At 38.5% G+C, this 25,150-nt stretch overlaps 3 protein-coding genes across 4 annotated transcripts in view; all 3 read right to left on the reverse strand.

Moving 5' to 3' along the window:
- The window catches only part of LOC146454574 (uncharacterized), a 66,255-nt gene that overhangs the window by 34,415 nt on the left and 6,690 nt on the right, over positions 1-25,150 (reverse strand). The gene's annotated exons all lie outside the window — the stretch shown is intronic.
- LOC146454578 (roundabout homolog 1-like) lies at positions 307-19,414 on the reverse strand. Of its 2 annotated transcripts, none has more exons than XM_085095311.1 (5): positions 19,138-19,414; positions 9,033-9,689; positions 7,742-8,281; positions 6,701-6,946; positions 307-1,769 (listed from the first exon to the last, which is right to left on the reverse strand). In XM_085095311.1, the coding sequence occupies exons 1-5, from the start codon at positions 19,337-19,339 to the stop codon at positions 1,441-1,443; spliced, it is 1,974 nt and encodes a 657-aa protein (XP_084951437.1). In that variant the 5' UTR covers positions 19,340-19,414; the 3' UTR covers positions 307-1,440. The 2 variants fall into 2 exon arrangements, with proteins under 2 accessions (XP_084951437.1, XP_084951438.1); XM_085095312.1 differs by lacking the exon at positions 19,138-19,414 and adding an exon at positions 17,453-17,582.
- Positions 4,589-25,150, reverse strand: part of LOC146454579 (uncharacterized) — a 69,754-nt gene continuing 49,192 nt past the window's right edge. The window contains exon 5 of the mRNA XM_085095303.1: positions 4,589-6,531. Within this exon, the coding sequence (XP_084951429.1) occupies positions 6,386-6,531 (146 nt within the window). The 3' untranslated portion in view covers positions 4,589-6,385. The remainder of the gene's footprint in view (positions 6,532-25,150) is intronic.

Genomic DNA, 25,150 nt, shown 5'->3' on the forward strand with positions numbered 1-25,150 from the left:
AGCAAGAGTCCGTAAGCTAGAATTCATTTCATTCAAACGTCTGTAATCTATTTTAGCCAGGGTACGATTAGTTGCTGTCCGTGTTATCGCCGGGGGTGTCCGTAATAGCGTGGTGTCTGCAAGGCTAGCGTTGACTCGTTGACTTTATAAGGTTATTGGACATAAGCCTTGTTTCTATCGAGGTAAGTGCCGAAACTTAAACAAGAGTTCAACCTTATAACCCTAAACTATTGAAAACCCTGAATAAGGTGCCGAAGACGGATCTCAGTTCAAATTCATTTGTCACTATTGCCTTCAAACGGAACATTAAACCACATGCTCTTTTATTTAAAAGTTAAGGTAATCAAAGTAGATTGACAATAACAATTTTAAAGCAGGTAAATAGTCTTCTTGCATAATAAAATTTTATATAAATGCATAATTAAGGAATATCTTTAACTGGCATTCACACTTTTGTTACCCGGCCTTAAACAAAAATCAATGGGAATAGAATAACATTTTCAAGGCTACACAGGACACTTAAATTTGGATTTTCGAGTATATGTGCCCTATTCTTGAATTTTTAGATACAATACAGGCCGATATTTCACTTGTTGGCTAAAGTGGAAGCAATGAGTAAAATGTCCGCGACTATGATTTGTTATTCCACATCATTTAGCTTTTTTCTACTACTCAGCTATATGCTAGTGAAATCCATTCAGAAATACGGGATCTTATACAGGGTGGCGCTGTCATATTTTGCGTGTTCTCCGATGACAAAGTCACAATAATGTAGTAGTGGAATTATAATTGCAATTAATCTGTACAAAGTAAGGTTCTGCCTTTTGTATTTGTGGACTGCTGCGAGAATGGCGCAGAAAAAAAATAGACAGCTATCAATCCAGAATGTTCTGGCGTGGAGAGCAGTCTAACTCAATGTGTATGCCCTGCTCGCCATATTAGTTATCTCTTACGTCATCCCGTGTTTTTTATCATTTAGTATGCAGAGCAGGCGTTATTTTATTTATTTATTTATTTATTTCTTGTTACGTCTTTCAGACTAGCGGAGGCAAACGAGAGGCAAGCACGGAGCGCAAGTCACGCGCGACGGGAAGGGAGTAACTTGCGCTGCGCCTTTTCCTCCGCTCGCCTATCCCCCCCTCCCCCCCAAAGATAAATAAATAACGCCAGACCCCTTCAGAACAAACTAAACAACTGTGTCGTTGGTTAACTCAGTCAAAAGAATGTGGGAAAAAAAAGGAAAAAACGAAAAACGAAAGGAAAAAAACCCTGATCTGCGAAGAAAAGGAACCCACAGAGTTACTGCAGTTGTCTAAGTGGAAATGAAAAAGAGGAGATACTATGAAAAGATCGGAAAAGCATTCATCACCATTTTTTTAAACTTTGAATATTTTAAGAGTCGGTCGGTTAACAGGAAGCACAGTATATTGCTTATTTGTCCTAAGTTGTTGTTTCGTAGAATACTTCAACATCAACAGGAGTGAACTTGTAGCTTCCTGCATAAAATGTACAAGAAGAATAAGACGAAGAATACCCCGGGGGAAGGGGGTAGGCGTAGCCGCAAAAGGTGTAAGAATTTCGGTTGCTCCCTGCGTTGTTTGATATGTGGATGTCGTGTCCGTTACCAAAGGTTGGTCCGTAACCAGAGCATCTGTATATGGCATCACTGGTTCGCCCTGACTTGATCTGCAGCTTAACAGGAGCGTATCCATTGATGTTATACAGTGAGAAGATAAATGATTTACTGGATAAAGCATATCTGCATGAACCTAGGAAAGGAAAACAACAGTTGGCTTGCCATTATTGTGGAAATATATTTTTGTAATAGATAAGGGTTAGCTTCTAAAGTAACTGTGGTGTTGGGTCGGTGGGGAGTGGAAAAGAGTATTTGGTTTTATCATCTAAGGTAATTATGTCACTGTAAAGAGATTCTAGAGCTCTGGAATCTTTTTACAGGGGATAAATCACCTCATCAACTTAGTTAATAAAAACAAATTTCTATTTTTTATATAATTCATAATTACATATTGACATGATTTTATTACATATTAGCCTAATTATACAATGTCATCCTCTAAAACAAAATAAATTCATAATCATTTAATTGCATAATAAATTCATAATACCTTAATTGCATAATAAGTAATTGCTGTTTTATCTAAATGAGGATTAATCACGAAAAAAAAAAGAAAAATTTGGTTGAGAGATTGTGAATTACGAATAAGCCGGACACCAATTTTGCAATTTTGTTGCTGTTGTTTCACTCGGTCTGCGATCCTTAGAACGTTTTAAGGCAACAAATGTTGTACCATCAAGCGGCCACGCCTGAAATGTTGATTTAAGATGTAATCCAGATAAGGAAAACAAAATCACTCCGAGCTTCGTTCTATGTATTTCTTGTCCATAAATCTGTCTTTCTTTGATGTCACTGAATAAAAAAAATAAAATCGCACTGCGAGACCAACTTGTCCACACGGCAGGAGATTAACCTGGTTTCTGTGGTGGGAATAACAGGGAGTATTGCTACAACCCCCCCCCCCCGCCCCCTGGATGGGGTGCTAGTCCATCGTACAGTTACCCCCAGCAGTATGTCACAATGACCCATTTACAGACCTGAGTGAAGAGAGATAATGCGAGGAAAAGTTTCTTTTCTCAGTCTAACGGAAACGACAAAGCAATGAAGAGACCAACCCAACCTCGAACCACCGACCGTGCGATCCAATCGGCATGCGACCTGGTAACTACTACACCATCGCGCCTCAACAGATTTCTCTGGATGACCATTTTTGTGACCATGATCGCGTCACGCTATTACTTGATAAAGCGTTGGGCATTTAGAACTTTACTTTATTAAGTCCATTTTGTATCCCTTTCTTTTGTCAAATGTATTTAATTACTTCTTTCTCAACACATGTTCAGCATTGGTACAAACGCCAACACTTCAAGACAGCTAACTCATGAGCCCGTCCTGGATTAAGCGCTCCTTTCATTTACGTACTCCCTCCCAGCACATCCCCCTCAAAGCCAAAAATTTTAAAATGAACGCGAAGTGTTGTGATTGCAGGAAATACTATTGATATGACACTTAGGAGAAAAAATAGAGAAGGATTTTTCAATCACTCTGCGTTTTTAGAATCTTTCAGCGCTTATAAATGAAAATGAATGTAGTCAGTGTGTAATGCCACCCACCTACAGCATTATAATTTTCACCCGGGCACGTACAGAAATAACGGAACACAGATCCAATAAGAAGCGTGCAAAGCAGCCAAGTCCTAAACCCGTATAGTAACTTCAATATTGACGTCTGTTTTGATCCCCCAAAAGATACGTTACTAATCCCGACGGCTGTAGCTAACGATAACAAGCCGTCATTTATTCCGGATTCTGCGCTGAGGCCTATACAGAAAGGGCATTTACACCTTTTGATTTTACTTGAGTGCGAGCGTATTTCACCTTCTTGCTCCAGTTGCTCAAAGAGGGATAACTTTACCCAGCAGATAAAATGAATTAGTCGGAGTACAATTTATTTTCTGGAATGTGATAATTTTGATAAGAGCGTCAAAAAAGTCTCTTTCGCTACAGAGGAAAGCAAGCGACTCGGAGTAACTCAGAGTATATTATGGTTTCACCACTCGCATGAATCGTAAACACGTGCTTAAATCACGGCTTGCAGGCTAGTCTCGCTTTCAGATTGCACATTCGCTTCACAGCAATAACAAGTCTTAGTAATGAACATTGAGATGGACCCATGATTTTGTTACGTCATAGGTCCTCCTTGTTTTCTAGCTTGCTGCTCAGAAGTCCTTTTGTAAATGAGTTGCAAGTTGCGAGTTAAGAGTTTCAAGATGCAAACCTAGAAAATGAAAATATTTCGGGTGTGTGTGAAGAATGCGAGTTGCGGAGCTGCCAGTTGCGAGTTGGAGTTACGAGATCGTTGCAAACAAAGAAAACGAAAATATTTCTAGTTCCAACAACATTCAAAAGGTAAGGATTTCAAAGACGTAAAAACGAACATTTCAGAGAAAAAAGGAAATAACCCTTTGGCGGGTATTTTCACTTTTCATGGAGCTTTACCTTAATATCTGCTTAATTGCACCTATAGTGTTTTAATTTTTGGTAATAGAATTGTTAGGGATCAGTTTCATTGATTTGTTATATAAATCTCAGACTATTTAAAACATTGGATGAATATGATTACTTCAGATAAGCATTCCCGTCACTTACACGTGGGAGTACTCAAGGCTCTAAATTTAGTTATCAAAGAAATCCACCATAAAACACTGTATACCCGCTATTATACCAAAACAAAAGGATAACAAACGACGTGCAAAGTAAGTAAATAGGAGTTGCGATGTAAGAAGCTTGAATGTAACGCAAATGCTATCCATAAATGATACAAGCGAAAAAAGTGCAAGGACTTTGCATACATGAGAGTAAAGGCTAGTTTTCAGATCATGGCTAACGGTGGCAATGATCGTATGGTTTGTAATTCTTTCCATCGCTGACAGCCGGTAAAAGTCTTTTTCAGCAATCGAGCGATCCAGTAACGATCAAATGAAAACCAGCCTTAAGGTAGCGTGTCACTATATAATATAGAAGTAGTAATTTTTATTGATTGCCTTCGATGGCATAAACTTCCAGGAGAAGAAAAGTTAATTAATCATGAGAACAGTTTGTGTGAGAAATGTGCCAAGAAAGTAATTAACTTGGTGGAATTTCGATACGTCTTAGTTTCTTCGTTACTGGCAATCACGATACAGATTTAATTTTCATCATTGGCAGGACAATAACCCCTAATTTTCTTGTCCCATCTTGTTTGGATTCCATTGTGTACCAGTTTAATTATTGTGTTTTAGATTTTATAAAAGTTGACTATTACATACTTGAACGAAGGCAGTGTTGGTCTAAATACGCATTTGTGCGTAATACGGTTCTCTTAATAGGGCATTAGGGACCTTCAGATCAGAGTAAGAGCACGAGACTGAGTACGAGTACGACTTTCAAATTTGAAATCAGTCACATCCCCAGAACTCTTGCTCCTTCCCATCGTTTACCAGCAGACAAGGAGATCCAAGAAACAAGATTGGCAAGCGGTTATCCATGCCACGCAAACTAGCTTTAAAAAGTCGTACTCATACTCAATCTCGTACTCGTAGTCAAATCTGAAGGTCCCTATTAATATTAGGATAGAAGGAAGAAACACGTTTGTTCAGATCAACTCTTACGGCCCTCACTGTAATTCACTGTAATATTACTTGTACATTGTACATGATCGGGTTACATATCATATGATCACGTGTAGATAATCAATGATCTAATTACTACAATTTTTTCTCAGAAATCCTTGGTGAATTGCCTTTCAATTCAAATCGGCATGTGTTGGTGATCCTGAGAATAAGAGGCGCGCAATAAGTTTCCATGGTAACAGTCTACGAAGAAAGAAAGCACAGTAACTGTTTCACTGAGAATTCTTAAGATTTCACGATGCGGACCGCTCACCACTTGATTTTTCTGAATTAAGTTCTCAAAACAAAAAGAAAGCTGTTTTATGTAAAGTAGTCACTTGGTGTCTGAAGCAAACGTTTTACCAAAGTGGTTGCACTGTAAGAAAATTTGTAAAAATGACATAATGAGAAAACATTAATTGATCTACCAGTTTTCGCTCGCAAAAAATCAAAGAGGCCCCATAAAAGGTTATAGGGATACGGGATTTTCAGGTACTAAAAGACACTGGTTATCGGGCGGGAGGGATAATGAGAAACAGGATATCGAAGAGATTCTGGGATGACGAGGCTTCAAAGTAGTAATTAAAAAATATGGTTTTTTGTTCAATGTTACAGATATAGAAGGTAAGATAACAAAGAGCCTTAGTCGTGCGTTAACTGTTGTATTTTCCTGTAAAATCTTGGCCATTCCATTCTCCCTTTTCCTCGGTGCTACTTGAATTGAACGCTGGTGTCCTCCGGCTCGGACAAAATTTGTTAGGATTTATTTCCTTGGCGCGAGTTCCACTCCTGTCCAACATAACACAAAATGGGTTGGTAGGCTTACTGAATTCAACTTGTTTGCCATCTTTTGTTTTGATCATTTTTTTTGTAGTCGGTATAGTGTTTTTTTGGAGGATTTCTTTAATTTAATGCCTGAATCAAGAGCCTTCATCACCATCAAAAAAATGTACAGACGTTTGAGGTACTCTCATACATAAAAGTGACGGGAATGAAAAGAACCCTAAAAGTGCAAGAGGCTAATCTTGGGGCCGTGGGTTTTTCTTAATTTACTCTGAAAAGGAATTTAAAGAAAACTAGTCGGATTCGCCTAATTTTTTGTTTTTCTTAGATTTATAAAGCAATTTTTTTTACTTACAAAGGTAACCATCTGGGTACTACTAAGCAGATATTAAAACTCGACTCAATGAATCATACAAAAGTACCCACCCAGAGATTATGGGGTTTTCGTTTTTTCTCCCCTGCAATGTTCGTTTTTTTCTCCTCTGAAATGTTCGTTTTCTTGTTTTCGTGATCTCTTTCCTTTCTTTCCTTGCTCTAGGCCGAGAAAGAAAAACAACTTAAGTACGCATGCTAATTTATTGATAAAAAGAGTCACGGAGTGCGACGCATCCATAAATCTGACCGTTGAATATTTAATCCAGAATAATACAATAAACTTTGTGAGAATAGCGCTATCATAAATTGATACTTACTAGACCAAGACACGTCAGTGTATCCACCAAATATGTAGCTGCCGACTCTTATTATAGTAACAGTGGGACCCTTTCCATCACAGTTGCTGTGAAATGTAGATGCTGCCCAGCCATCTGTCTTAGCACGCCAACACTTCACAAACCTACTGCGGGATGAACTTTGGAGGACTGGGATTAAATATGAAGTTAACTTGTCATGGTACTTGCTGTCCAGGCTGCCAAGAATATTAGATGCACTAAGGGCGCCTAAAAAAATAAAATTGAAATATGTAGTACATTTAAAACGAAAAGAGTGTTTCAGTAGAGATTCCGTGGAGTATCAAATTATTCTGAGTTGTGAGAACTTTATTACAGTAGCTAACCAAATAACACTGAGCTACAGATGACCTCAAGTGGTTATACCGTACATGTCTATTTTACTGATCTTTGTTTTGGGAATTCACCCCCCCCCCCCCCCCCTCCCCCGACTTTCACTTTCCGGAAATAAGACCATGAGCCATAATAAACACTAGAAGGAAATGATCATGGATTCCTGAAAAACAAAATAACATCATCCAAAGAAGAAAACTTCATCCAAAGAGATTTAACCTGTCCAATTTATCTATTATTCACGGGGCACCTTAGCCCAAGTCAGTTGAAATTGATTTGGACATGTTATATATACGCTGACAAGTGATTATCTAATTGCCGCCAATATTTCTTAATGATGGCAACTGGTCACCATTTTTAACTGCAACCTATTTTATTCTACTGAGCTTAAAAACCACGGATAACGAATAAATGAACACTACTCTTCATTTCGATGGAGTGAGTCTCGATTATCACCTTAAAATATCACTTATACCAAACAGTGTACGACTTCATCCGATCTTAGCATTAGGAATAACACAGATTTGTTGAGTACACGAACCCTCACGAAGAAAGCCACAGAGAAATCTCCTGGTTATCATGACAACGTGACACCTCGACGTAAGAATTACTAATAGCTAGTGGCTGTGATATATATTAAGTCACTTTATATCAACATTAATAGTGCCATACCTCTTTGAACTTCAGCGTAGGTCACAGTTTCAATGTTAAACACTCCTGCACTTGTTGCCGCACAAATGTAATTCCCTGCATCATTAAGTTGTAAGTTTCTAATAATTAATTGACCATTGCTTTGCTGGCTCCTTCCAATTGGCAATTGACCTCCTTGTTTTTTCCAGCTGATGACTGGTTGTGGGTCACCACTAGCGCTGCAGTTTAACGTCAAAGTTTCGCCAGGCGATGCAATAGCCTTTGCGGGTGGCTTCACTGTAAATCGAGGTAGGGAAACAACAACTAATAGTGTTTTCGTTTCGACACTCCCTAAGAGATTCACCGCTGAACAGAAGTAAAAGTCTGAGTCCTCTTTACGAACATGTAAAACTTGCAATGCGCTGCCATTGTACCTCACCCTCGCCTGGGGTAACTGGCCAGATGACTTTCTCCAAGTGACAACTGGGGCAGGGTGCCCAGTCACGTGACAGGTTGGAAAAGAAAAAGTGCTTCCTTCAATGGCATAGTGAGGCCCGGAATGAAGGGAAACACGAGGACGAACTGCAACAAAGCAAACTATTATTTGACGCTAACTTTTTGTACTTATTGTTTACTTTATGTATCTTTGAGATCATTAAGATAACTTTGTCAGAGGCGTGAACTTACAAAGCTGCATAGGTGGATAGCAGGAAATACAAGTTGAGGTTTTTGTCTAAACAAGCAGCACAACAATGAAGAGTTCAAGGTAGGGATGTTCAAATTAAGGGAACGACTCTCTTATTAGCTGATCACTACGCCATAAAAACAGAATCTTCGCCTGGAATGATTAAGCACTGAATAAAAACACCTCCAAATTTCTGAAGATACAAACCTGGTAATTCATACGTTCAGGATTTTTATTTTCTAATTTTGTACTTGCATAAGTCTTCTGTTAAATGCTCGTATTTTGTTTGTTACCGATTGTCTGCTTCCTAAATTGTAGTAAACAATTCTGTGTTAAACACCGAAAAAAAACAACATATTTTATGTAGCGGCTGAGAGAGTGATCCAAGCTTACTAGCGTAATGAAGTAATAAGTGTTGTTGCCTTTGTGACAATTAAGATACTTCACTCTTGCCAAGTCTCTTTAGGAAAGCTGTTTGAATTTCTTTTCAGTAACATATTTTTCAATTTTTTGTTAAGTTTCGGGACAGATCCGTTCTCTCATTCTCTGTATTTGTACTTGAATTGTTAAGCATGTAACGTTTTCAGAAGCAAGAAGCTCATTAAAGAAAGATAAAAAGTGATTCATGCAGTAACATACAAACCTTACCATTGACTTCAAGCTGTACCAGGGCCTCCGCCTGTCCTAGGATGTTTGATGCTGAACATTTGTATACACCAGAGTCACTCCCAACCACCGTTTGTAAAAGTAAAGTCCCTCGTGAAACTGCTGACTGAGTTATATCTGACTTGCCGACCCGTTTACTCCATGTTATTGTAGGCTGAGGATTACCACTGACCGAACACTGAAACGAGGCTGTTCCTTTTTCGTTAACTGTCAATTTTGAAGGAAAAACAGCAAGAACAGGGGCTGAAATCGATTCACCAGGTTCTCCTTTAGTTCCCGGCATGCCTGCAGGCCCTGTGTCTCCTTTTTGTCCTTTGGATCCAGCTTCACCATGTGGTCCCTCAGGTCCCATGATGCCTTGCTTGCCACTCTTTCCAGGTGATCCCATAACACCTTGATCTCCTTTGTTTCCGGCTCTCCCTTTCTGTCCCCTTCGTCCTCGGGTTCCTTTTTCTCCCCTCGGTCCAGGTGAACCGGGAGGGCCTGGTGGACCCGGCGAGCACGCCTCACCCCTTGATTGGCAGAGTTGCAGTCTCCCCTCTGACAACAGTCTGTTGATTTTCAGCATCGTGTCTTCCGTTGTGTTCTTTATTGAATAATCATGGCGCCTGTTTCTCTCAAGCTTATTTGATTGGTGTCCTTCAACCAAAAAGGAAACGATAACATATTAGAAAAGTGAAATTCGTCAAAGAGCTTCTTTGCATGGCCTAAGTCAAATGCAAAGGTAGTATTAAAGTCATAAATTGTAAGGTCTCTAACTCTATGAGATGATTTTGCATGATATATGGCTGAACTTTTAAAACAGGCAACAATCAGATTGTGAACATTTTTTGAGGGAGTAATTCTTTCCCTCTGCTGAAATGAGAAGAATTTATCACTGCCAGGTGTTATGAAGATTTTTGACTTTAAACACCATCTACATAGAGAAATACTGGTGTTTGAAACCGGCACTGGTGAAACCATTATTGTTTTAGTGTCGTAAAATTAAATGGGAACGCTTGAAGAAATGTTTAGAAGCCACCACGACGACGGAAACGAGAACGTCATAAAACACTAGGATTTAAACACGGAGCGATCCTATAAGACCAGACTGAACAGTTCAGACTGTCAATCAAAAATCCCAAACGCGCGTATTTTAACACATGTTCTGTCGCACTTTGTAATACCTGTCGCACTTTGTAATAAAACTGTCGCACTTTGTAATACCTGTCACACTTTGTAATATCACTTGTCGCACTTTGTAATAAAATAGCTGTCACACTTTGTCATAACAAGTTGTCGCACTTTGTAATAAATTAAGCTGTCACACTTTGTAATAAGCCTTTAAATTACTTTTGAATACGATGTTCTGTGGAAAATTAGTGAATTAACTGATCACCCAGGGCACAAATACGTTCTGATTTGATATTTTACTTTGCATACTAAACTGAGGGTATGAAAAAGAAACGCGTTCTCCTTCACGCTTTCTCCTCGCAATTATTATTTTGGAGATCACACAGCTTGCTTAGCAATGACGGAATGCAATAAGTAAACAGAGGGGAGATAACTCTTGGTTAAAATGAAAAGATGCTTGAGAGGGTTGAGTCAAAGGGTTTGTAAAGGAGATAAAGACTTCTGCTTCTGTATATGAGTTTTTTGGAGGGAACCAGGGGGGGGGGGGGAGGGGGGGAGGGGAGTCACAGGAATGAAACATGAAAACACTGATGAACATGAAAAAAAAAAAATTTTAGATAAAACTAGCGAGCAACCCAATCTAGAATAGAATCACCCAGCTTGAAAGGAAAAACAGTTCCTTAAACTGAGGAGAGAGAAACATTCTGTTTGTTCAGTTGTTTATGAAGTTTTTCAAAACAACTAGTTAATTCCGTTTCATGTTATAATTCGTTGTTGTTTATTCAAGGTTGAAAAAAACAATTTTGATATTACTCTGATTCAATGCACTAGTACTAATGTCACATAAACTGATTACGCAATGATGGTTGCTGTTACATGTTCTGGGTTACGTTAAGCTATGCAATTTCACAATTATTCTATTGAATTATAGTTAACGATACCTTCTTAGAAGACTCCCAGTCAAAGCCTATGTTTCCGGATCGTACCGTTTTGTACAGCTGTTCTTAATACCAGCAAAATTTACCCTCTGCTCTTTTACTGATACAGCATGTCCCTGCAAGTTGCTTTTCATTTTCTTCCTCTCTTAAACCCCACGGAAACAAGCCTTTTTTTTATTTTCATCCGCAGGAGATGCAAGTATATTTCAAATTCGAATCTTTATTTAAGATCTTTTAAAGACCCCATGATAACTACTTTTCTTAATACCTGAATTAAGCTATCATTTACAATTTAACTAGTATCTAGCAATGGAGCGGCTTAACAAAACCGATTTTTAAAATTCATTATTCGTGGTGACAAAGTGTTTCTGTCAAGATACATCGTAGTCAAGACAAATAACAATTGCGAGAAGCAATTAGCAAATTAAGCGACGTTTTCGTTGCCGTTGCTGTCGTGGTTTCTTTTACGGAGCTTAAGCAACGACGGCTGCAACTGCAACTAAAGCGTCACTTGAAAATATAACTTCGCGTTACTTCTTATTCTTCGCGATTATTTCAATTCGTTCGTAAATTGATAGGAACGGCGTTCAAGTGAGCCGGCAAGAAGAATAAAAACATTCACCGTCGTGTGCTCACGTTCTCCACAAAACCTTGAATTTGGACGTTGTTCCAAGTTGCTGTTTTGCGGATGACGGCAAAGAATTGTACAAAAACAATTATAACGCGCGTGCAAAGCGATTGTTTTTGCTTTAGGTCTATTATTATTTAGACGCCGTCGTCGTTGCCGACGCCGTCGTCGTTGCTTAAGTTCCCTTTTTTAAGTCCCTTTTCTGTTTTCTTTTATGTGCGTAGGGGAAATGTTTAGAGAGTATCAGGAAAATAATATAAAGAACTGTCTCTCTATTTTCCTGACTGGAACTTGTTAGCTCACAAACACCAGCTGTGAATATTTTTTTATTAAATTCTCAGCCTCGGATATTGCATTTCTAGCGTTCTGATTGGTTCACTAAGTCTCGGTTATCAGCTCATATACCGTAGTTTGACCTTGTATGGAAAACGAAAGCCCCAGGTGTCGCTAACCTAAATTTTTTTTTCGGCGGGAAGCAAAAGTTTCTTCGGAAAAATGAAGAAAAAAAAAAGGAAAAGAAAGAAATACCAAACAATGCCATCTCAATATAACAACAATAAAAGCCACAAATTTCGGTATGACGCTATTTAATGGTACGTATCTCTGAAGTTTCCTTTAAAATCTTCAAAATTGCAAGATTTTACGATATTTTAGATCACATAACAACAACAATAACAAAGCGGTTACCTTCAAAAATTTCAGGATGGCTCGCAAATCCTGGCGGTAAGAGGTTAAAACCAATCGAAGAAATTTCTCAGGAAGAGCTTCATGCCTGTCTTTATGTTTTTACGAATTTACGAGGACTTCAGATGGTTCATCTATGAAATCCGTACGAGCGGCGGCCATAATGTTCGTTTCCGTCGCTCGGCACCACTCAGCAAAACATTTGCACTAATGTGCACAGCTCTTACGCTTCTCAAATAAGCTTGAAGTTTAAAAACTTGCACTGAATGCTTGTCTCAGTGAGGCTGTATCTCGTGCATTTGGACTTGCCTGAAGTGTTTTAAATCGTCCGCGAGGAATTCAATTCAGCATAAAAAAAAGCCGTTCTTACCCTGATCTCTTCCTCCGCTCGGCATCACGCAGCAGAACATTTGCTCAAATGTGCACAACTATTACGTTCCTCGATGAGCTGGAACTTCAAAAGCACTTGAATGCTAGCTCAGAAAGGTTATAATTCGTACATTTAAACGTTTCTTGAATTTTAGATGTCCGACTGTGTCCGATTTTCTACGCTTTCGATTTTTCATTCAACTCCGTTTGCAAAGCGTTTCGCGTGTCATGTGATCAAAGGTTTCGCGCGCTTTGGTCGGAGGTTGCCTCAACATCCGGTCGTTTAAATTTGAAAGGAAACTTTAACAGCAATGTCCAAACGCGGAGAATTTAATAAAACAATTATTCCATTCGCGCTTGTTGGATATGAGATTAGTTATAGCCAACTCGGCGCTTCGCCCCTCGTTGGCTATTTACCATCTCATATCCAACGCGCGCTCATGGAATAATTGTTAAATATTCTTCAAAGGTAAAGCAATAAAACAGCAACGGAAGAAGACACGCGCGACTGAAAACGCGAAATCACGCGCGGGAAATGCACCTGAAGTGTAAGTCCTCGCACGTGTGACGCACAGTGGAAAGAGTTTTCCTTCTCATTCCACGTTCGTCTTTACCTGGGACCAACGCCAAAGATGCGACTATTTGCTTTTGCATTTTATACTTTTCGCCAATATTGTCCACCCCCTTCCCAGCTGGCACGTTTCTTCTTCATTTTATTGTAGGTTTTCTCCTTATTTTTCGCATTTAACGACAGTTTATAGGCGGTTTGATTCTAAAGGTGGTATTGTGCACCACCCCCTTCCCCCTTAGACATTGTGACGGTCTCGTGTTTACTGCTACTTTGTTGGCAAATTCTATGATAAGTTCATCAGCAAAGACAATATATGTTTAATTAACTACATGACATAAGATGGTATTTCTATAGGCCGAACTGTCACTGCCACAATACTAAGAAAAGGACTTCTCCGACACTTAGTTCGGCTTTGTCCTGTCAATGGAGCATTTAGTTTTTTTATTTTTAAAAGATGATAATACCCATGCAGTGGGGCTGGAATATGGGAATTGACTGCTGCATAAAGAGAGGCAAACAAAATACAAACAAACAAACAAAACAAAAAAGAAATTATTTTATCAGCAACTCGCAACGTAGCGCAAAGCCTCTTTTTTTCTGATAATGTCCGGAATAATTGCACCGCGTTTAACAGCCCATGTACGTTGCAAATGTCAAGGAAAGTACTAGTAGGCAGGTCTTCTACTTTGGGTAACATTTGCGAGACACCTTGTAGCATGTAAATCTCCCTGTAAAATATCCTGAATATCAGGTCGTCCTAAGGGGAAGAGGGAGGGGGAAAGCCTGATACTCAGGTTGCATGTACTACTGTATATTTCCTGCAACTGACGTGCTTACGCGGGAATAATTATTTCATTATTGCAACGGCGACCTAACACCCAAGCGACGAAAAATGGTTCTGGCTGAAGGTATTGAATACTGCAAAAAAACCTTCCAATGGGTGACATTTTTCGTCGATGAGTTTGTTTATGAAAACAAGAAATTCCGGTTCCAGAGATAACTTAGTCTTACTTCGGCCTTTCACCTGATTTGGTTTACTTCGATAACAAGTCACTTTATTTGCGCAACTGACCGTAAATACATACAGTCCCCCCCCCCCCCCAAAAAAAAAAAAAAAAAAAAAAAACAGTTGTAGAGAGATGTCGCAAATCAAGGCAGGAAGCAATAATCTTGATAAGATGTATATCGATATAATAGTTAAGTTCATCTGATTTTTAAAAATACTCGGTAAGTAAGTCTCTACATCGGTTCTAAAATGTATCCCACAAGTTTGAATCGATGGTCAATAATTCCAACAGAAGAAAAGAACAGTTTCATCCTCATTCTGTTTATGTCTGGCGGAAGTCTTTGATCTCTGGGGAACTGGCTTAGAGAGAGAATGTGACCTGTGCACCTTCGGGTTTGTTTGTTATATAGAAGAACACGTAGTGTCTCTGTACATTTCTTTGGCCTTTAGTTTGAAGAAGAAATCGAAGTGCCTAGATTTGCCATTCTTTCAAAATAACTTGTTACGTAATCAATAGGCAGGAGATCCAGAAAGCTCTGTTGGGCTCTTAAAAGATCCCCGCTTAATTTTATTTAAAATAGATATTAAAGTAATAACAGAAAGCGGACTTGTTTTATATTACTAATGGGAAAAGTTATTTCTTGACTAACAGATTACTTATTGTAAGAAAAAGGCAAAATAAAGCCAATCTTTGCTGTTACTTGTAACGCATCTTTTCAAGACAAGTTCAGGAACAGCCGGATTGCGTGTGTAACAGCCCATTTGCGTTGTGAGTTGCAAGGAAAGTAGTATTAAATTTAAGGCTAAGTTTTTATCGTTCTTAACCAGTTATATTTTATGAAACATCATCACGATCTATGATCTCAGTTATAGTTGAACTGTTTTGTGTAACTAAGTTTGTATTTAAGAATGTTGGGTGTGTAGCCAGACATGTTAAAAAGAATTAAAAAGTTGTTGACACTGGCTAAAAATAGATATATTTGACGTTTCGGCCACTACTGTTGCCTTCTTCAGCAAAGATAAAAATGCAAAATTTAACGGCGTCCTGCTTGGAATATATACACGATGTGTGATAAATAAATAAATCACACCTCGACGGAATTTCAAAGTGTAACAGTGGTCTCTAGAGTATTATAAAGACTAAAAAAGACTAAAAACTCTTAATGTTATTTTATATGTTTGGAAGCGCTATATGTTCATTTATAGAGTTTCGATCGCGCGCGGAATGCCAAGCCTCAAGAATCAGTCTTTGTCGCCACGTCGATGACCTGTCAATGATTTCAACATTCTCCAAATCTATTTGGTGACCGTGAAACACATGGTGTTTGGCTAACAAAGAGTTTTTATCCAATGTTGCTATGGCCTTTGTGTGTTCTTTCACGCGTGTTTTCGGCGCGTGTGATGTCTGACCAATGTAAACAGAATCACAGTCTTTACACTATTTTTTCGCTTCCCATCCCCCACTCTATACTAACACCCACTCCTGCTCCCCTCGGTAGTTTAGACACTCTTCCCAGATCGCGCTCGCTTTTACAAACCAACCATCGAAGCATACCGGTCTCGAGAATCCCACGGAAAAATAGGGGGACTGTGAACAGTCTAGTACGTATTTTGAACGAGCTTTGTTAGCTCAGAGAGGTAATGTGGGTAAATAATTGATGGATTGATTGATTGAAGTCATCTGCTTTAGGCAACACTGTGAGACACTTTTAGTATGTTACACAACCTGAATATCAGGCTTTCCTAAGGGGAGGACGGAGGGTGAAAAGCCTGGTACTCAGGTTACATGTAATGCTGTATATTTTTTGCAAGCGAAGTGCTAACGCGAGCATTACATATGTCTCAGTGGAGGTAGGATCTCGTTGATCTCAGGGAAATTGGCTTAGATAGAGAATGTGACCTGTTTACCTACGGTTTTGTTTGTTTTCAGAAGAACATGTAATGTGTAGATTCTGTACATTCCTTTAGTGTTTAGTTGTAGCCATTGGCTATAAATTACGCCTTTTCTTTCAAATCTCCAACCTCAATGTACCTGATGAAATCATTCGCAATGTCAAGAAGAGATTATTAATTTAACTTCATTTGGAAAATTAAGAGAGACAAAATAAAAAGGGAAAGTCTTTATCAGGATATAACAGCAGGGGGAATTCGCATGGTCAATTTTGATGTGATGATTAAAGCTCTAAGGCTTGCCTGGATTCTGAGACTACTGTCAACCGAGACCCGAAACTGGAAAACAGTTCCGGATCATTTCTTCAAATAGTGTGGTGGCCTAAATCTTCTCTTAAGACGTAATTATGACCCAAAACGATTACCCCAAAATGCCAACTTTTTATAAAGGTATCCTTACCTATTTCAATGATCTGAAAGGCTTGTAAAGTGGTGCCGGATTTCAAGAACTGATTATATTCAATGACAAAGACATTTTCATTGATGGAAAATCTTTTATTATGATGAATGGCTAAAAGCAGGCATTTGCTGATTGAATGAAAATGGCGCTTTTCTTTCATTTCAAGAGTTCAGTCAAAAATACTCTTGCCGTTCAAACTTGACTCTACCAAGTTACTATCGCTATACCCAGGCACTTTTTGATCAAAGCTAGAAGCTGTGATCAGGCAATCACGGACAATTTGCGTATGGACAACACCTTTCAATTCCTGCTTAATGATAATACTCAATTAAACCTAAACAAGATAAACGCAAAAGATTTTTACTGGTTGTTCATCAACGGCAGTCCCTGCTGTCATACTGGCCCGATGAAATGGAGCAGGTCTCTTTCAGTAAGTGACAACGATTGGCAAACAATTTTTAAACCATTGAAGACAATTTGTAAGGAGAATAAACTCAAAGAGTTCCATTTCAAATTCATACGCAGAATCATTGTATTTAACTATGAAAGAATTACACAGATTTACTGTAATTATTCTGTACCTTAGTTTTTGTAAGTAAGTAGTATTGTAAGTATAATGTAGTAAAGCAAGTACTGTGGTATTGTCAGTACTGCGGTATTCAACTAATGTAGTAATGCAAGTACTGTACTGTAGTATTGCAATTAAATAAATGATTTGTGAACGAAAAAAAAATATTCTGTACCCCAAATCAGACTCTCCGAGCCAACTGAGCGATCCTGTGATCTTAGTAATGTGATTAGATTAAGTATGGCTATTTCGTCCTCCTCTAATTTAGGTTAGCCGCTTGTGGAGTAGCCGTTGTTATAAAGTCCTCTTTGAATAAGAACGGGTGCAACTTTAACTTCGAGACGAGCAACGCGTAACTGATTTGAAAGAATTGCGGATCAATTTTGAAGCTAATGTATTGACGTGCGCGGAACGCGCTTTTCAAAACTTTCGTGAAAACTGTGAGAAATACGAAGTATTTCTGTACAAATTCTCAATCAAACCCGTAATTTTTGTTGATTGCCAGAAGTGCTTAGAAAGCCCGCAACGAATAAAATTATTCTAGAGAGAAAACAGTTTAGATGTGTTATGAGCTAAATCCTTCTATTTACCGAAACTAAAACACAACTTTCCTTTTTCAGGACACCTATTTTCCAATAGTTCGACTTCCATGCACGGAACTGTTCGTTAAGCAAATATTGTTACTCTCACCACTCGCTTAATTGCCTTCTTTAATTAAAATACACGTTTTTCAGAGTTAAAAATTAAATAAATAGCCTGAAGAATGCTCGGCCGCCCCCAAAAAAAGGATATTTAGGATTTTGAGAGTCTCGAATTGAGGAACTACACGAGTTCTTCAACGATTCAACCGAAGTGTGGACTTCGTATGAACGTACGGAGGAAGAGGGGTAATATTACCCCTCAGTCTAAACAAACAAAAAAAGAAATGAAAACAGAATATGCCAAGGACTTGCTACGACACCAACCCAGCGACACTGTCCAAAGGTTGGGAAAAAAACTGACGCTACAGATCTATTGATCCACTGACTGTACTGATTAGAACGTCAACAGGGTTTTTTTTCCTATTTAACATTTGCGAAGAGCTGCCACTACTTATACTCTAGGTATGAAAATCAGAGAAGAAATCACTTTAAATATAATCCGAAATATCATTTCATTGACCTGTTCAATTCACGAGTTCGCTCACAAAGTGCTTTAAGCTATCCTTGTGTTTCCGCTTATGCTTATGTCGAACATTTTTCACGTGGACATAAACCCTGTTATGATTCTGCTCTACTTTGCTTTCGCCAAAGCTTTGCAGACCTTACTTATTAAGTTGCTGAAACATTACTCCTCAGCCAACGCTTTTCTTCCTCAGTTACAACCAAGTGAATCACACTTAACAAAATTTCCCAATAGTGTGGTTGTCTTTCGCAACAAGGATGTCAATACCTATCTTTCTGAAAGTGTTTAAACGAATTTTGGAGATCGAAAAGAAAATAAACAGTTCCAGGAATTGAATTCTCAAAGAATTTCCGGTTGTAAAAAAAAACCGATGTGACCGATGTCCTCCATCGACCACTGTCCAGCAAACTACAATAGTTCTAACCATGATTTATTCCCTTCGAAATTGAAATAATTTATTACAGATCATTTAGCATGAAGAAAGAACGTGTCTTGCTCTTTGTTTGTATGTCGTTGTTTTTTTAATCACATAGGAGAACACGCAATGGCTAGATTCTTTACATTGCGTTGTCAGTCCTAAGTTATTATGTTTTACAGATGAAATACCTTTGCGGCTAATTTACGTAGCCTGTGCTTTGCAAAACAAGTGACACATTTTCTGAAATCGTTCTTACATGAACAATACCTCAAACCTACCTTGAGCATTCTCGATGACCTTAATGACGTCTGGATCGCTAGAGGATGCTTTAGTGTCCGCGACGTTTTCAAGAGCGTTTATTCTCTTCTTCTGGTCTTTCAATTCCAATTCAACCCTTAAAAACCCGGCACAGTACAACACGATGGATAAAACTGAAATAATAGAAGCAAAGGAAGGCGAACTGTGCTTCTGAGCCGTCATGTTTGTGATTTCAACAATCCGCACTTCTGTACAAAGCAATGTTCAGTGTTGAATACTGTTTCAGCCCGATATGTGATACTCACATCACGAGCGTGGATGCTGGGCAAAGTTTATCCTATTTATATTCCTTCTCATGATATCTGACACAAAGTTCAAATCCGTTTAGGCAAGTTCTCTTAATTGATATCAAAACACATGAGAAGGCGCCAGAGTTCATGGAGGACGTGCGTGGCAGAGTTGGGTATTCGCCAACTCTTTTTTCGCACCCGCGAGATACCTGCTTCATGTGGTCTCTCATGCACGTTGCTGTAACAGTTCAGCGGGCTACCTGTAGTCCTGAAGCTGTCCTTAAAAGAAAAGAAAACTTTTTCTATTTTCTCATACCACAAGAAACTCCATCCAAGCGTTTTAGCGAGTCAAGATCATTGTCATTGGGGGTGATTGTGTTGAGTACGACGCGCCGTTTGCTTCAAAACTGTTCGGTATTTTTTTAGTCACTGTATTATCATTCCGAAGTATCTTCTCTGTCGTCCAAATATAAATATTATTAACCCTTCAAATGCTTGCTTCTTTGAGTTGTTTGCAATAAGTAGATCTGTTGCAGTAATAATTAGTAATCATTAGTTGTTTGACACGTGTTCATTGTAATCGTCCACTTAAATAATTATCTTTCAATCAATCTATTATCTATTACTGATTGATCAGTCGGGTAATTTCACTTTAGCCATCATTTGATCATTTCAATCAGTTCAATGGATAAGTATTTATCGATCAGTTATGTGGCAGTGGTTCAATTAATCCGGTGAGCTTTTTATCAATCAGTTGTGTCAATCGATCAGTTTGTTTCAATCGATTGGTTGTGTCTTTCAAAAAGTCTTTTTATTTAGTAACAATGTAACTCCCAATGTTTTGAAGATGAGCGACCTATTTTCGACACAAATTCGACTTGAATATCAGTAATTGTGTCTACTGCGTTTGCGCAGAAGACACTAAGCCTTCAAATCATGAAAACGAAGAAAAAGTTTGTTAAAATCGATAATCCGTAGGTAATCAATAAATTATCACACTTTCACAAGTGAAAACAGAGCGATTAAATATGTTCGAACATAAATCCCTATAAACTCAAGTCATGGAATGAGGTTACTCACTGTAGTCGTGCGGGGAAGACTTGTAGCGGCGGGGATAAACGAAGCGTGTTTTTATTTTTGTAATTTGTTTTTGTAATTAACTTTTTACGTAAAAAGTTGGAGAAACAATTTAATGTTTTGGAGCGTTATTTACTTCGCTGGAGCGTTATTTTCTTCGCAGAAGTTTAATCGGCCAATGAATTAGTCATGAATCGTAACTGTGCTCTTCTAGCACCGGATGAAGCAACGCTGTCTGTTGTTCACAGAACCTTGAAGATAATTAGAAATTCACAAAGCGACCCACTTTGGTCTCAAAGTCAAGGCACACTAGCACGGTTACAATAGCAGAACACAAATAAAATGTCCTATCCATTAGAGAAAAACAAAGAAGCAGTAAACTTACTACGAGTTGTGAGTTCTCCAGAAGAGTATGTTTTTTTCTTTAACTTTAATTCTGGGCTATTTTCAAATTTATTGTCTTTTAGTTACTGTTTTTACCTTCCATATGTTCTTGATCTTTCCAAATGTGTAAAAGCTGCAGAGAGTTTCAGTCAGAAGGGCATGCGAGCAATTGCCGTGTTACGCAACAGCAACACAAAATATGTCAATTTGATTTTCCACAAATTAGTTTGCACATTACACAAGAGTAAACTGGCTTCAAGAAAACTGTTTCCATATATTCCTGTCCTAAATCTTCAATTTTCTTCAAGCCTTACAGAATGTGTTAAATGCAAGTATCGTATGAAATTCATCGTTGATCTCGAGACTCTGTGTGACAAAAGTCAACGTATGGTGAGCTTGCACTTGCCAAAGAGCGATGGAGGTCGTGATGTATCTGTTGTATACTGACTTGCATCAAGTAGATCTTCATGATAATAATTGGAGGAAAACAGTGAGACAAAGACAAATAGGCTACAAAGCGTATAAGGGTAGTAGCCGTGAACCATCTAGGATAAAATTGAAAAAGATTTTAAAAGCAATGAAGAAACGAATGATTCGAACAACTCTAAAATTAACACTCAGGAATTTTTCAAAGAAAGAGCAAATTACATGTGTCATTAAGGTCAACAGTACTTCAGGATATATTTCGAAACATTTCTTAAGCAAAATCGCCAAATTGTCCGCTAAAAGTCTGGTCATCTCACAAACTAAAATGCCACGAGCCTAAATACTACAGGACTATTAATTGCGTGTGACGTGAATACCGTACTTCATTTATACACTCTTGCCAAGATACCCGGGCATCTATATTACAATAGCAAAACAAACGCTACCTTTATAAAACAAAAACAACCACACAGCACACACTGTCACATTGATATAGGTCCCAAACAAAACGAAAAATTAGTACAAATACCCTCTCTAATTCTTGGTAAAAGAAAACTTGAATTTCATGAGTTATTTTGCTTCATTGCCTGAAATTTTGCAGAAGACACCTGTACGCATTGCGGACCTATTTTATTTATCACTTTCACCGACACTGAGGTGAATATTTGTGTTAGTTTATACCACACAAGCTGAATAACCAGTAGCCTCACACGCAGTCGTTTTTAAGGGACTGGTATTACGAGTCCCTTAAAGACGACTGCTTGGGAGGCTAAATAACTAGTGGACCAAAACATTAGTTTATTTCTGACAATATACCCACAAATGGTACGAAATTTTAGAATCTCGCACGCCACGCGGTAAGCAATTTTAGCATTGTAGAGAGTTCCGTCTCGCTTTCTTGCAGGCAAATACAGTTGAACCTCTCCACAACGGCCACCTTGGGGACAGAAGAAAGTGGCCGTTGTGGAGAAGTGGCCGTTATGGGGAGGTAGGGGTGTAATACGACACCTTTTTTTTCAGGAAGTACAACATGTTTATTGTGCCAAGTTCATGCTTACTGTAGCCTATACTGGTAATCCAATCTTAAATAATATATATGTAGATAAAATACACAATAAAACGTAAATAATGCTTTGAATCAAAATGTTAACAAGACGAAACGAGCAAGGTTCGCAACATTCGCTATATTATTGCAGAAAATTTATGCTTACTGCAGCATATAAATGGAACACAATCAAAATACGTATATCATTAAAATAGACACAGAAACGTAATGTTCCGAAGACAAATGTCGATTACTGCATCAGTTTATAAAAAAAGGTTTTTACAAAAAAGAACTGTACTGGCCGTTGTCGAGAGGTTATTTTGACAGTTGGGGACGCACTTTAGTGGCCGTTGCCGTTGTAGAGAGGTGGCCGTTGTAGAGAGGTTTAAACAAGAACTAATATATGGACTGTCCGCCGGGACAAAAAAATGTGGCCGTCGCATTTGTAGAGAGGTAGCCGTTGTGGAGAGGTGGCCGTTAGTGGAGGTTCGACTGTAAAACGTTTGGAGACACTCATTCAGTTCCTAAAGTGTCATTTCTTCAATTTTTCGTGAAATTCGTCCCGTTGTTGAAGCCATGCTGAAAAATATTAGATGTTTATTGTAATTTTATATTAGTGCTCGGCGGTTTTCGTAAGCAAGGGATCGTATTTTCGTTTTCGCCTTAGAATATGAGGTTGAAAAGATTATTTAACTAACCATTTAATGCCAACAAACCAAACTTTGTCGCCATTTATGTATTTTTTTAAAAGCAGCCTCGTTTATCGAAATAATTTCCTCTTGAGTAACCGTAGCGAAGCGGGAAGCCATCTTGTTTCTCTTCGGCTGCTCGGAGGGAAATAGTACTTGGCTAATCACCTCCGAGCTAGCCAATCAGCGCGCGCGAAAAGGACTATTCGCTTGTGCGGTATATACTTATATTGATTATATCTTCCAAGAGTTAGCGGATTTAATTTATGCTTGGAGGGGGGTTTTGGCCTAATTTTCCAGGAAACAAATCGAAAAAAATCGAGTTCATGGTCAGAGAGGGGACTTAGAATCGGGGCCTCTAGGCTACAAGTCCTCCACGCATTGTGGCGAGACGGTTTTTCTGCGCGGGCGATGCACGGAGGTAAACGATACAACTCTGGCGTTGTCAGACGGATAAACGGCGGATAAAAGCTTCGGAGAGCACTAAGAATTTGCAGCGTGGCACTTGTTACGGAATACCGAAAGGTCGCTGGAACGGAAAATCTAAGAACCTGTATTTAAACAGCTTTCGTTCATAACGCAATAATGATCGGAAGTTTTGCTCTACGCTAAGTTGTTGTTTTTGTTCTTTTTTTTTTTTTGTTTCAATTTTGTTTTATTTGCTTTACATAACACAATAATTACAATATTGAACACTGCTTACACTATTTACAATAAATACCATACTTACAATATTGACAATACTTATTGCTTATATTGCTAACAATACTTACTATTTTCAAACATTCTTACGTTTCTTATACTTTAAGTACACAATTGCGTCAGAAGAAACTTGTTTAAAGATAATTGGCGTTATTGAGGCAGGATAAGCTACCAGATGAAGGACATAGAGAATATCAGGAGGCGTTGGGAATAACGCTACGCTAAGTTGTGCTCGATCTAATATTTCAAAACATCTAAGAAGCACGGCAGAATAAACATTCATCTCGACGAGTAATTCACATGTAAGATTACCAATTTCCTAAAACACTAAACTGAAAATACGATTTCTACGAGATTGAACTTTAAACACTACCGAGAAATAGTCCTTGTGACAAAATATTGTGTACGTGCAAGGTAGTGGTACTGCATTCTTTGCCAGCACTCACCTTTGTAAAAAATGTGTCAAGGTTTCAAAACTCGAGCTGTGAACACATGTTCCTCTCGTGTACCTATTTTTACTCTTCGTATTATTCGTTCTCAGGTCCTCATCTCAAATAAGTGAACTATCACTGAATTGTGTTTGTGAGTTTATGCACAGAGTGCTTCATTAGAATGAAGAAAGCGTGCGCAGTGCAGGTGAACTTCTCAGCCGAGACACTGGTCGAACGTATGCACCCTCTACTGTTCCCGTTAAGGATACATTGCGGGTATAATGTTACCGCGTTCGGGGCAAGCGATGCGCCATCTTTTATGTCCACCTTTACGTCGCTTTCAAATCAAGTCAAATAAAGTTACCACTTACCCTCACCCCGTCGAATAACAATTTTGCTCGAAGACCGAACTGTAACGGAGTCTCTTTACCAGTCTTAGTTCGTGTCGACCAAGATAGATCGCATTACGTGATTGGCCCATCATATCACATTACGTCAGAGAACAACAGAGGACATAATTGCAACAAAGGACATAATTGCAATGGTACACTCGACTATCTAGAAAGAGACTGCTTGCAGTCTAATTTTTTTCCAGGAACGTTTAATAGTATTCAAGGTTGACGTAATTTTCTGTAAAAGGGTCGTTATGAACTTCTGAAAAATGGAAGATTTTTTAAGTGATAGCTAAGATAGCTAGAGTGAATAATTAATTTACTTGCACTGAAATGACTTACAAATAACTGTGTCAGTTAATGCCTGGAGAGAAGTTGCTGGGTCCCAAAGCTGTTCAAAGAATTCTAAAATATTTCTAAAAGCGACAAAATATAAAGCAATGTATGGCAGATTTTCCTAAATTGTTGCTTAATTATCTCTGAAAAATGCATGGTTACCACCAATTTTCTTTTTGGAAACCAAGAGCACTTGCTAAGTTCTGCTTTCTCTGCATAGTTTTAATTCACGCAAAAATATCCCTATATTAGTGAGCACTA

Source organism: Pavona decussata, unplaced genomic scaffold (genome assembly GCF_977016875.1).
Source record: "Pavona decussata unplaced genomic scaffold, jaPavDecu1.1 SCAFFOLD_300, whole genome shotgun sequence".
NCBI lineage: Eukaryota > Metazoa > Cnidaria > Anthozoa > Scleractinia > Agariciidae > Pavona > Pavona decussata.

What these genes read in the sequence shown, in the direction of transcription:
- LOC146454578 (XM_085095311.1), bottom strand. Translation starts at nt 19,339, where the DNA reads ATGACGGCTCAGAAGCACAGTTCGCCTTCCTTTGCTTCTATTATTTCA. An exon ending in CTACGCTGAAGTTCAAAGAG is followed by an intron (nt 6,947 to 7,741) that starts GTATGGCACTAT and finishes TTATTTTTTTAG; the next exon opens with GCGCCCTTAGTGCATCTAAT. An exon ending in CACTGACGTGTCTTGGTCTA is followed by an intron (nt 1,770 to 6,700) that starts GTAAGTATCAAT and finishes TTCCTTTCCTAG; the next exon opens with GTTCATGCAGATATGCTTTA.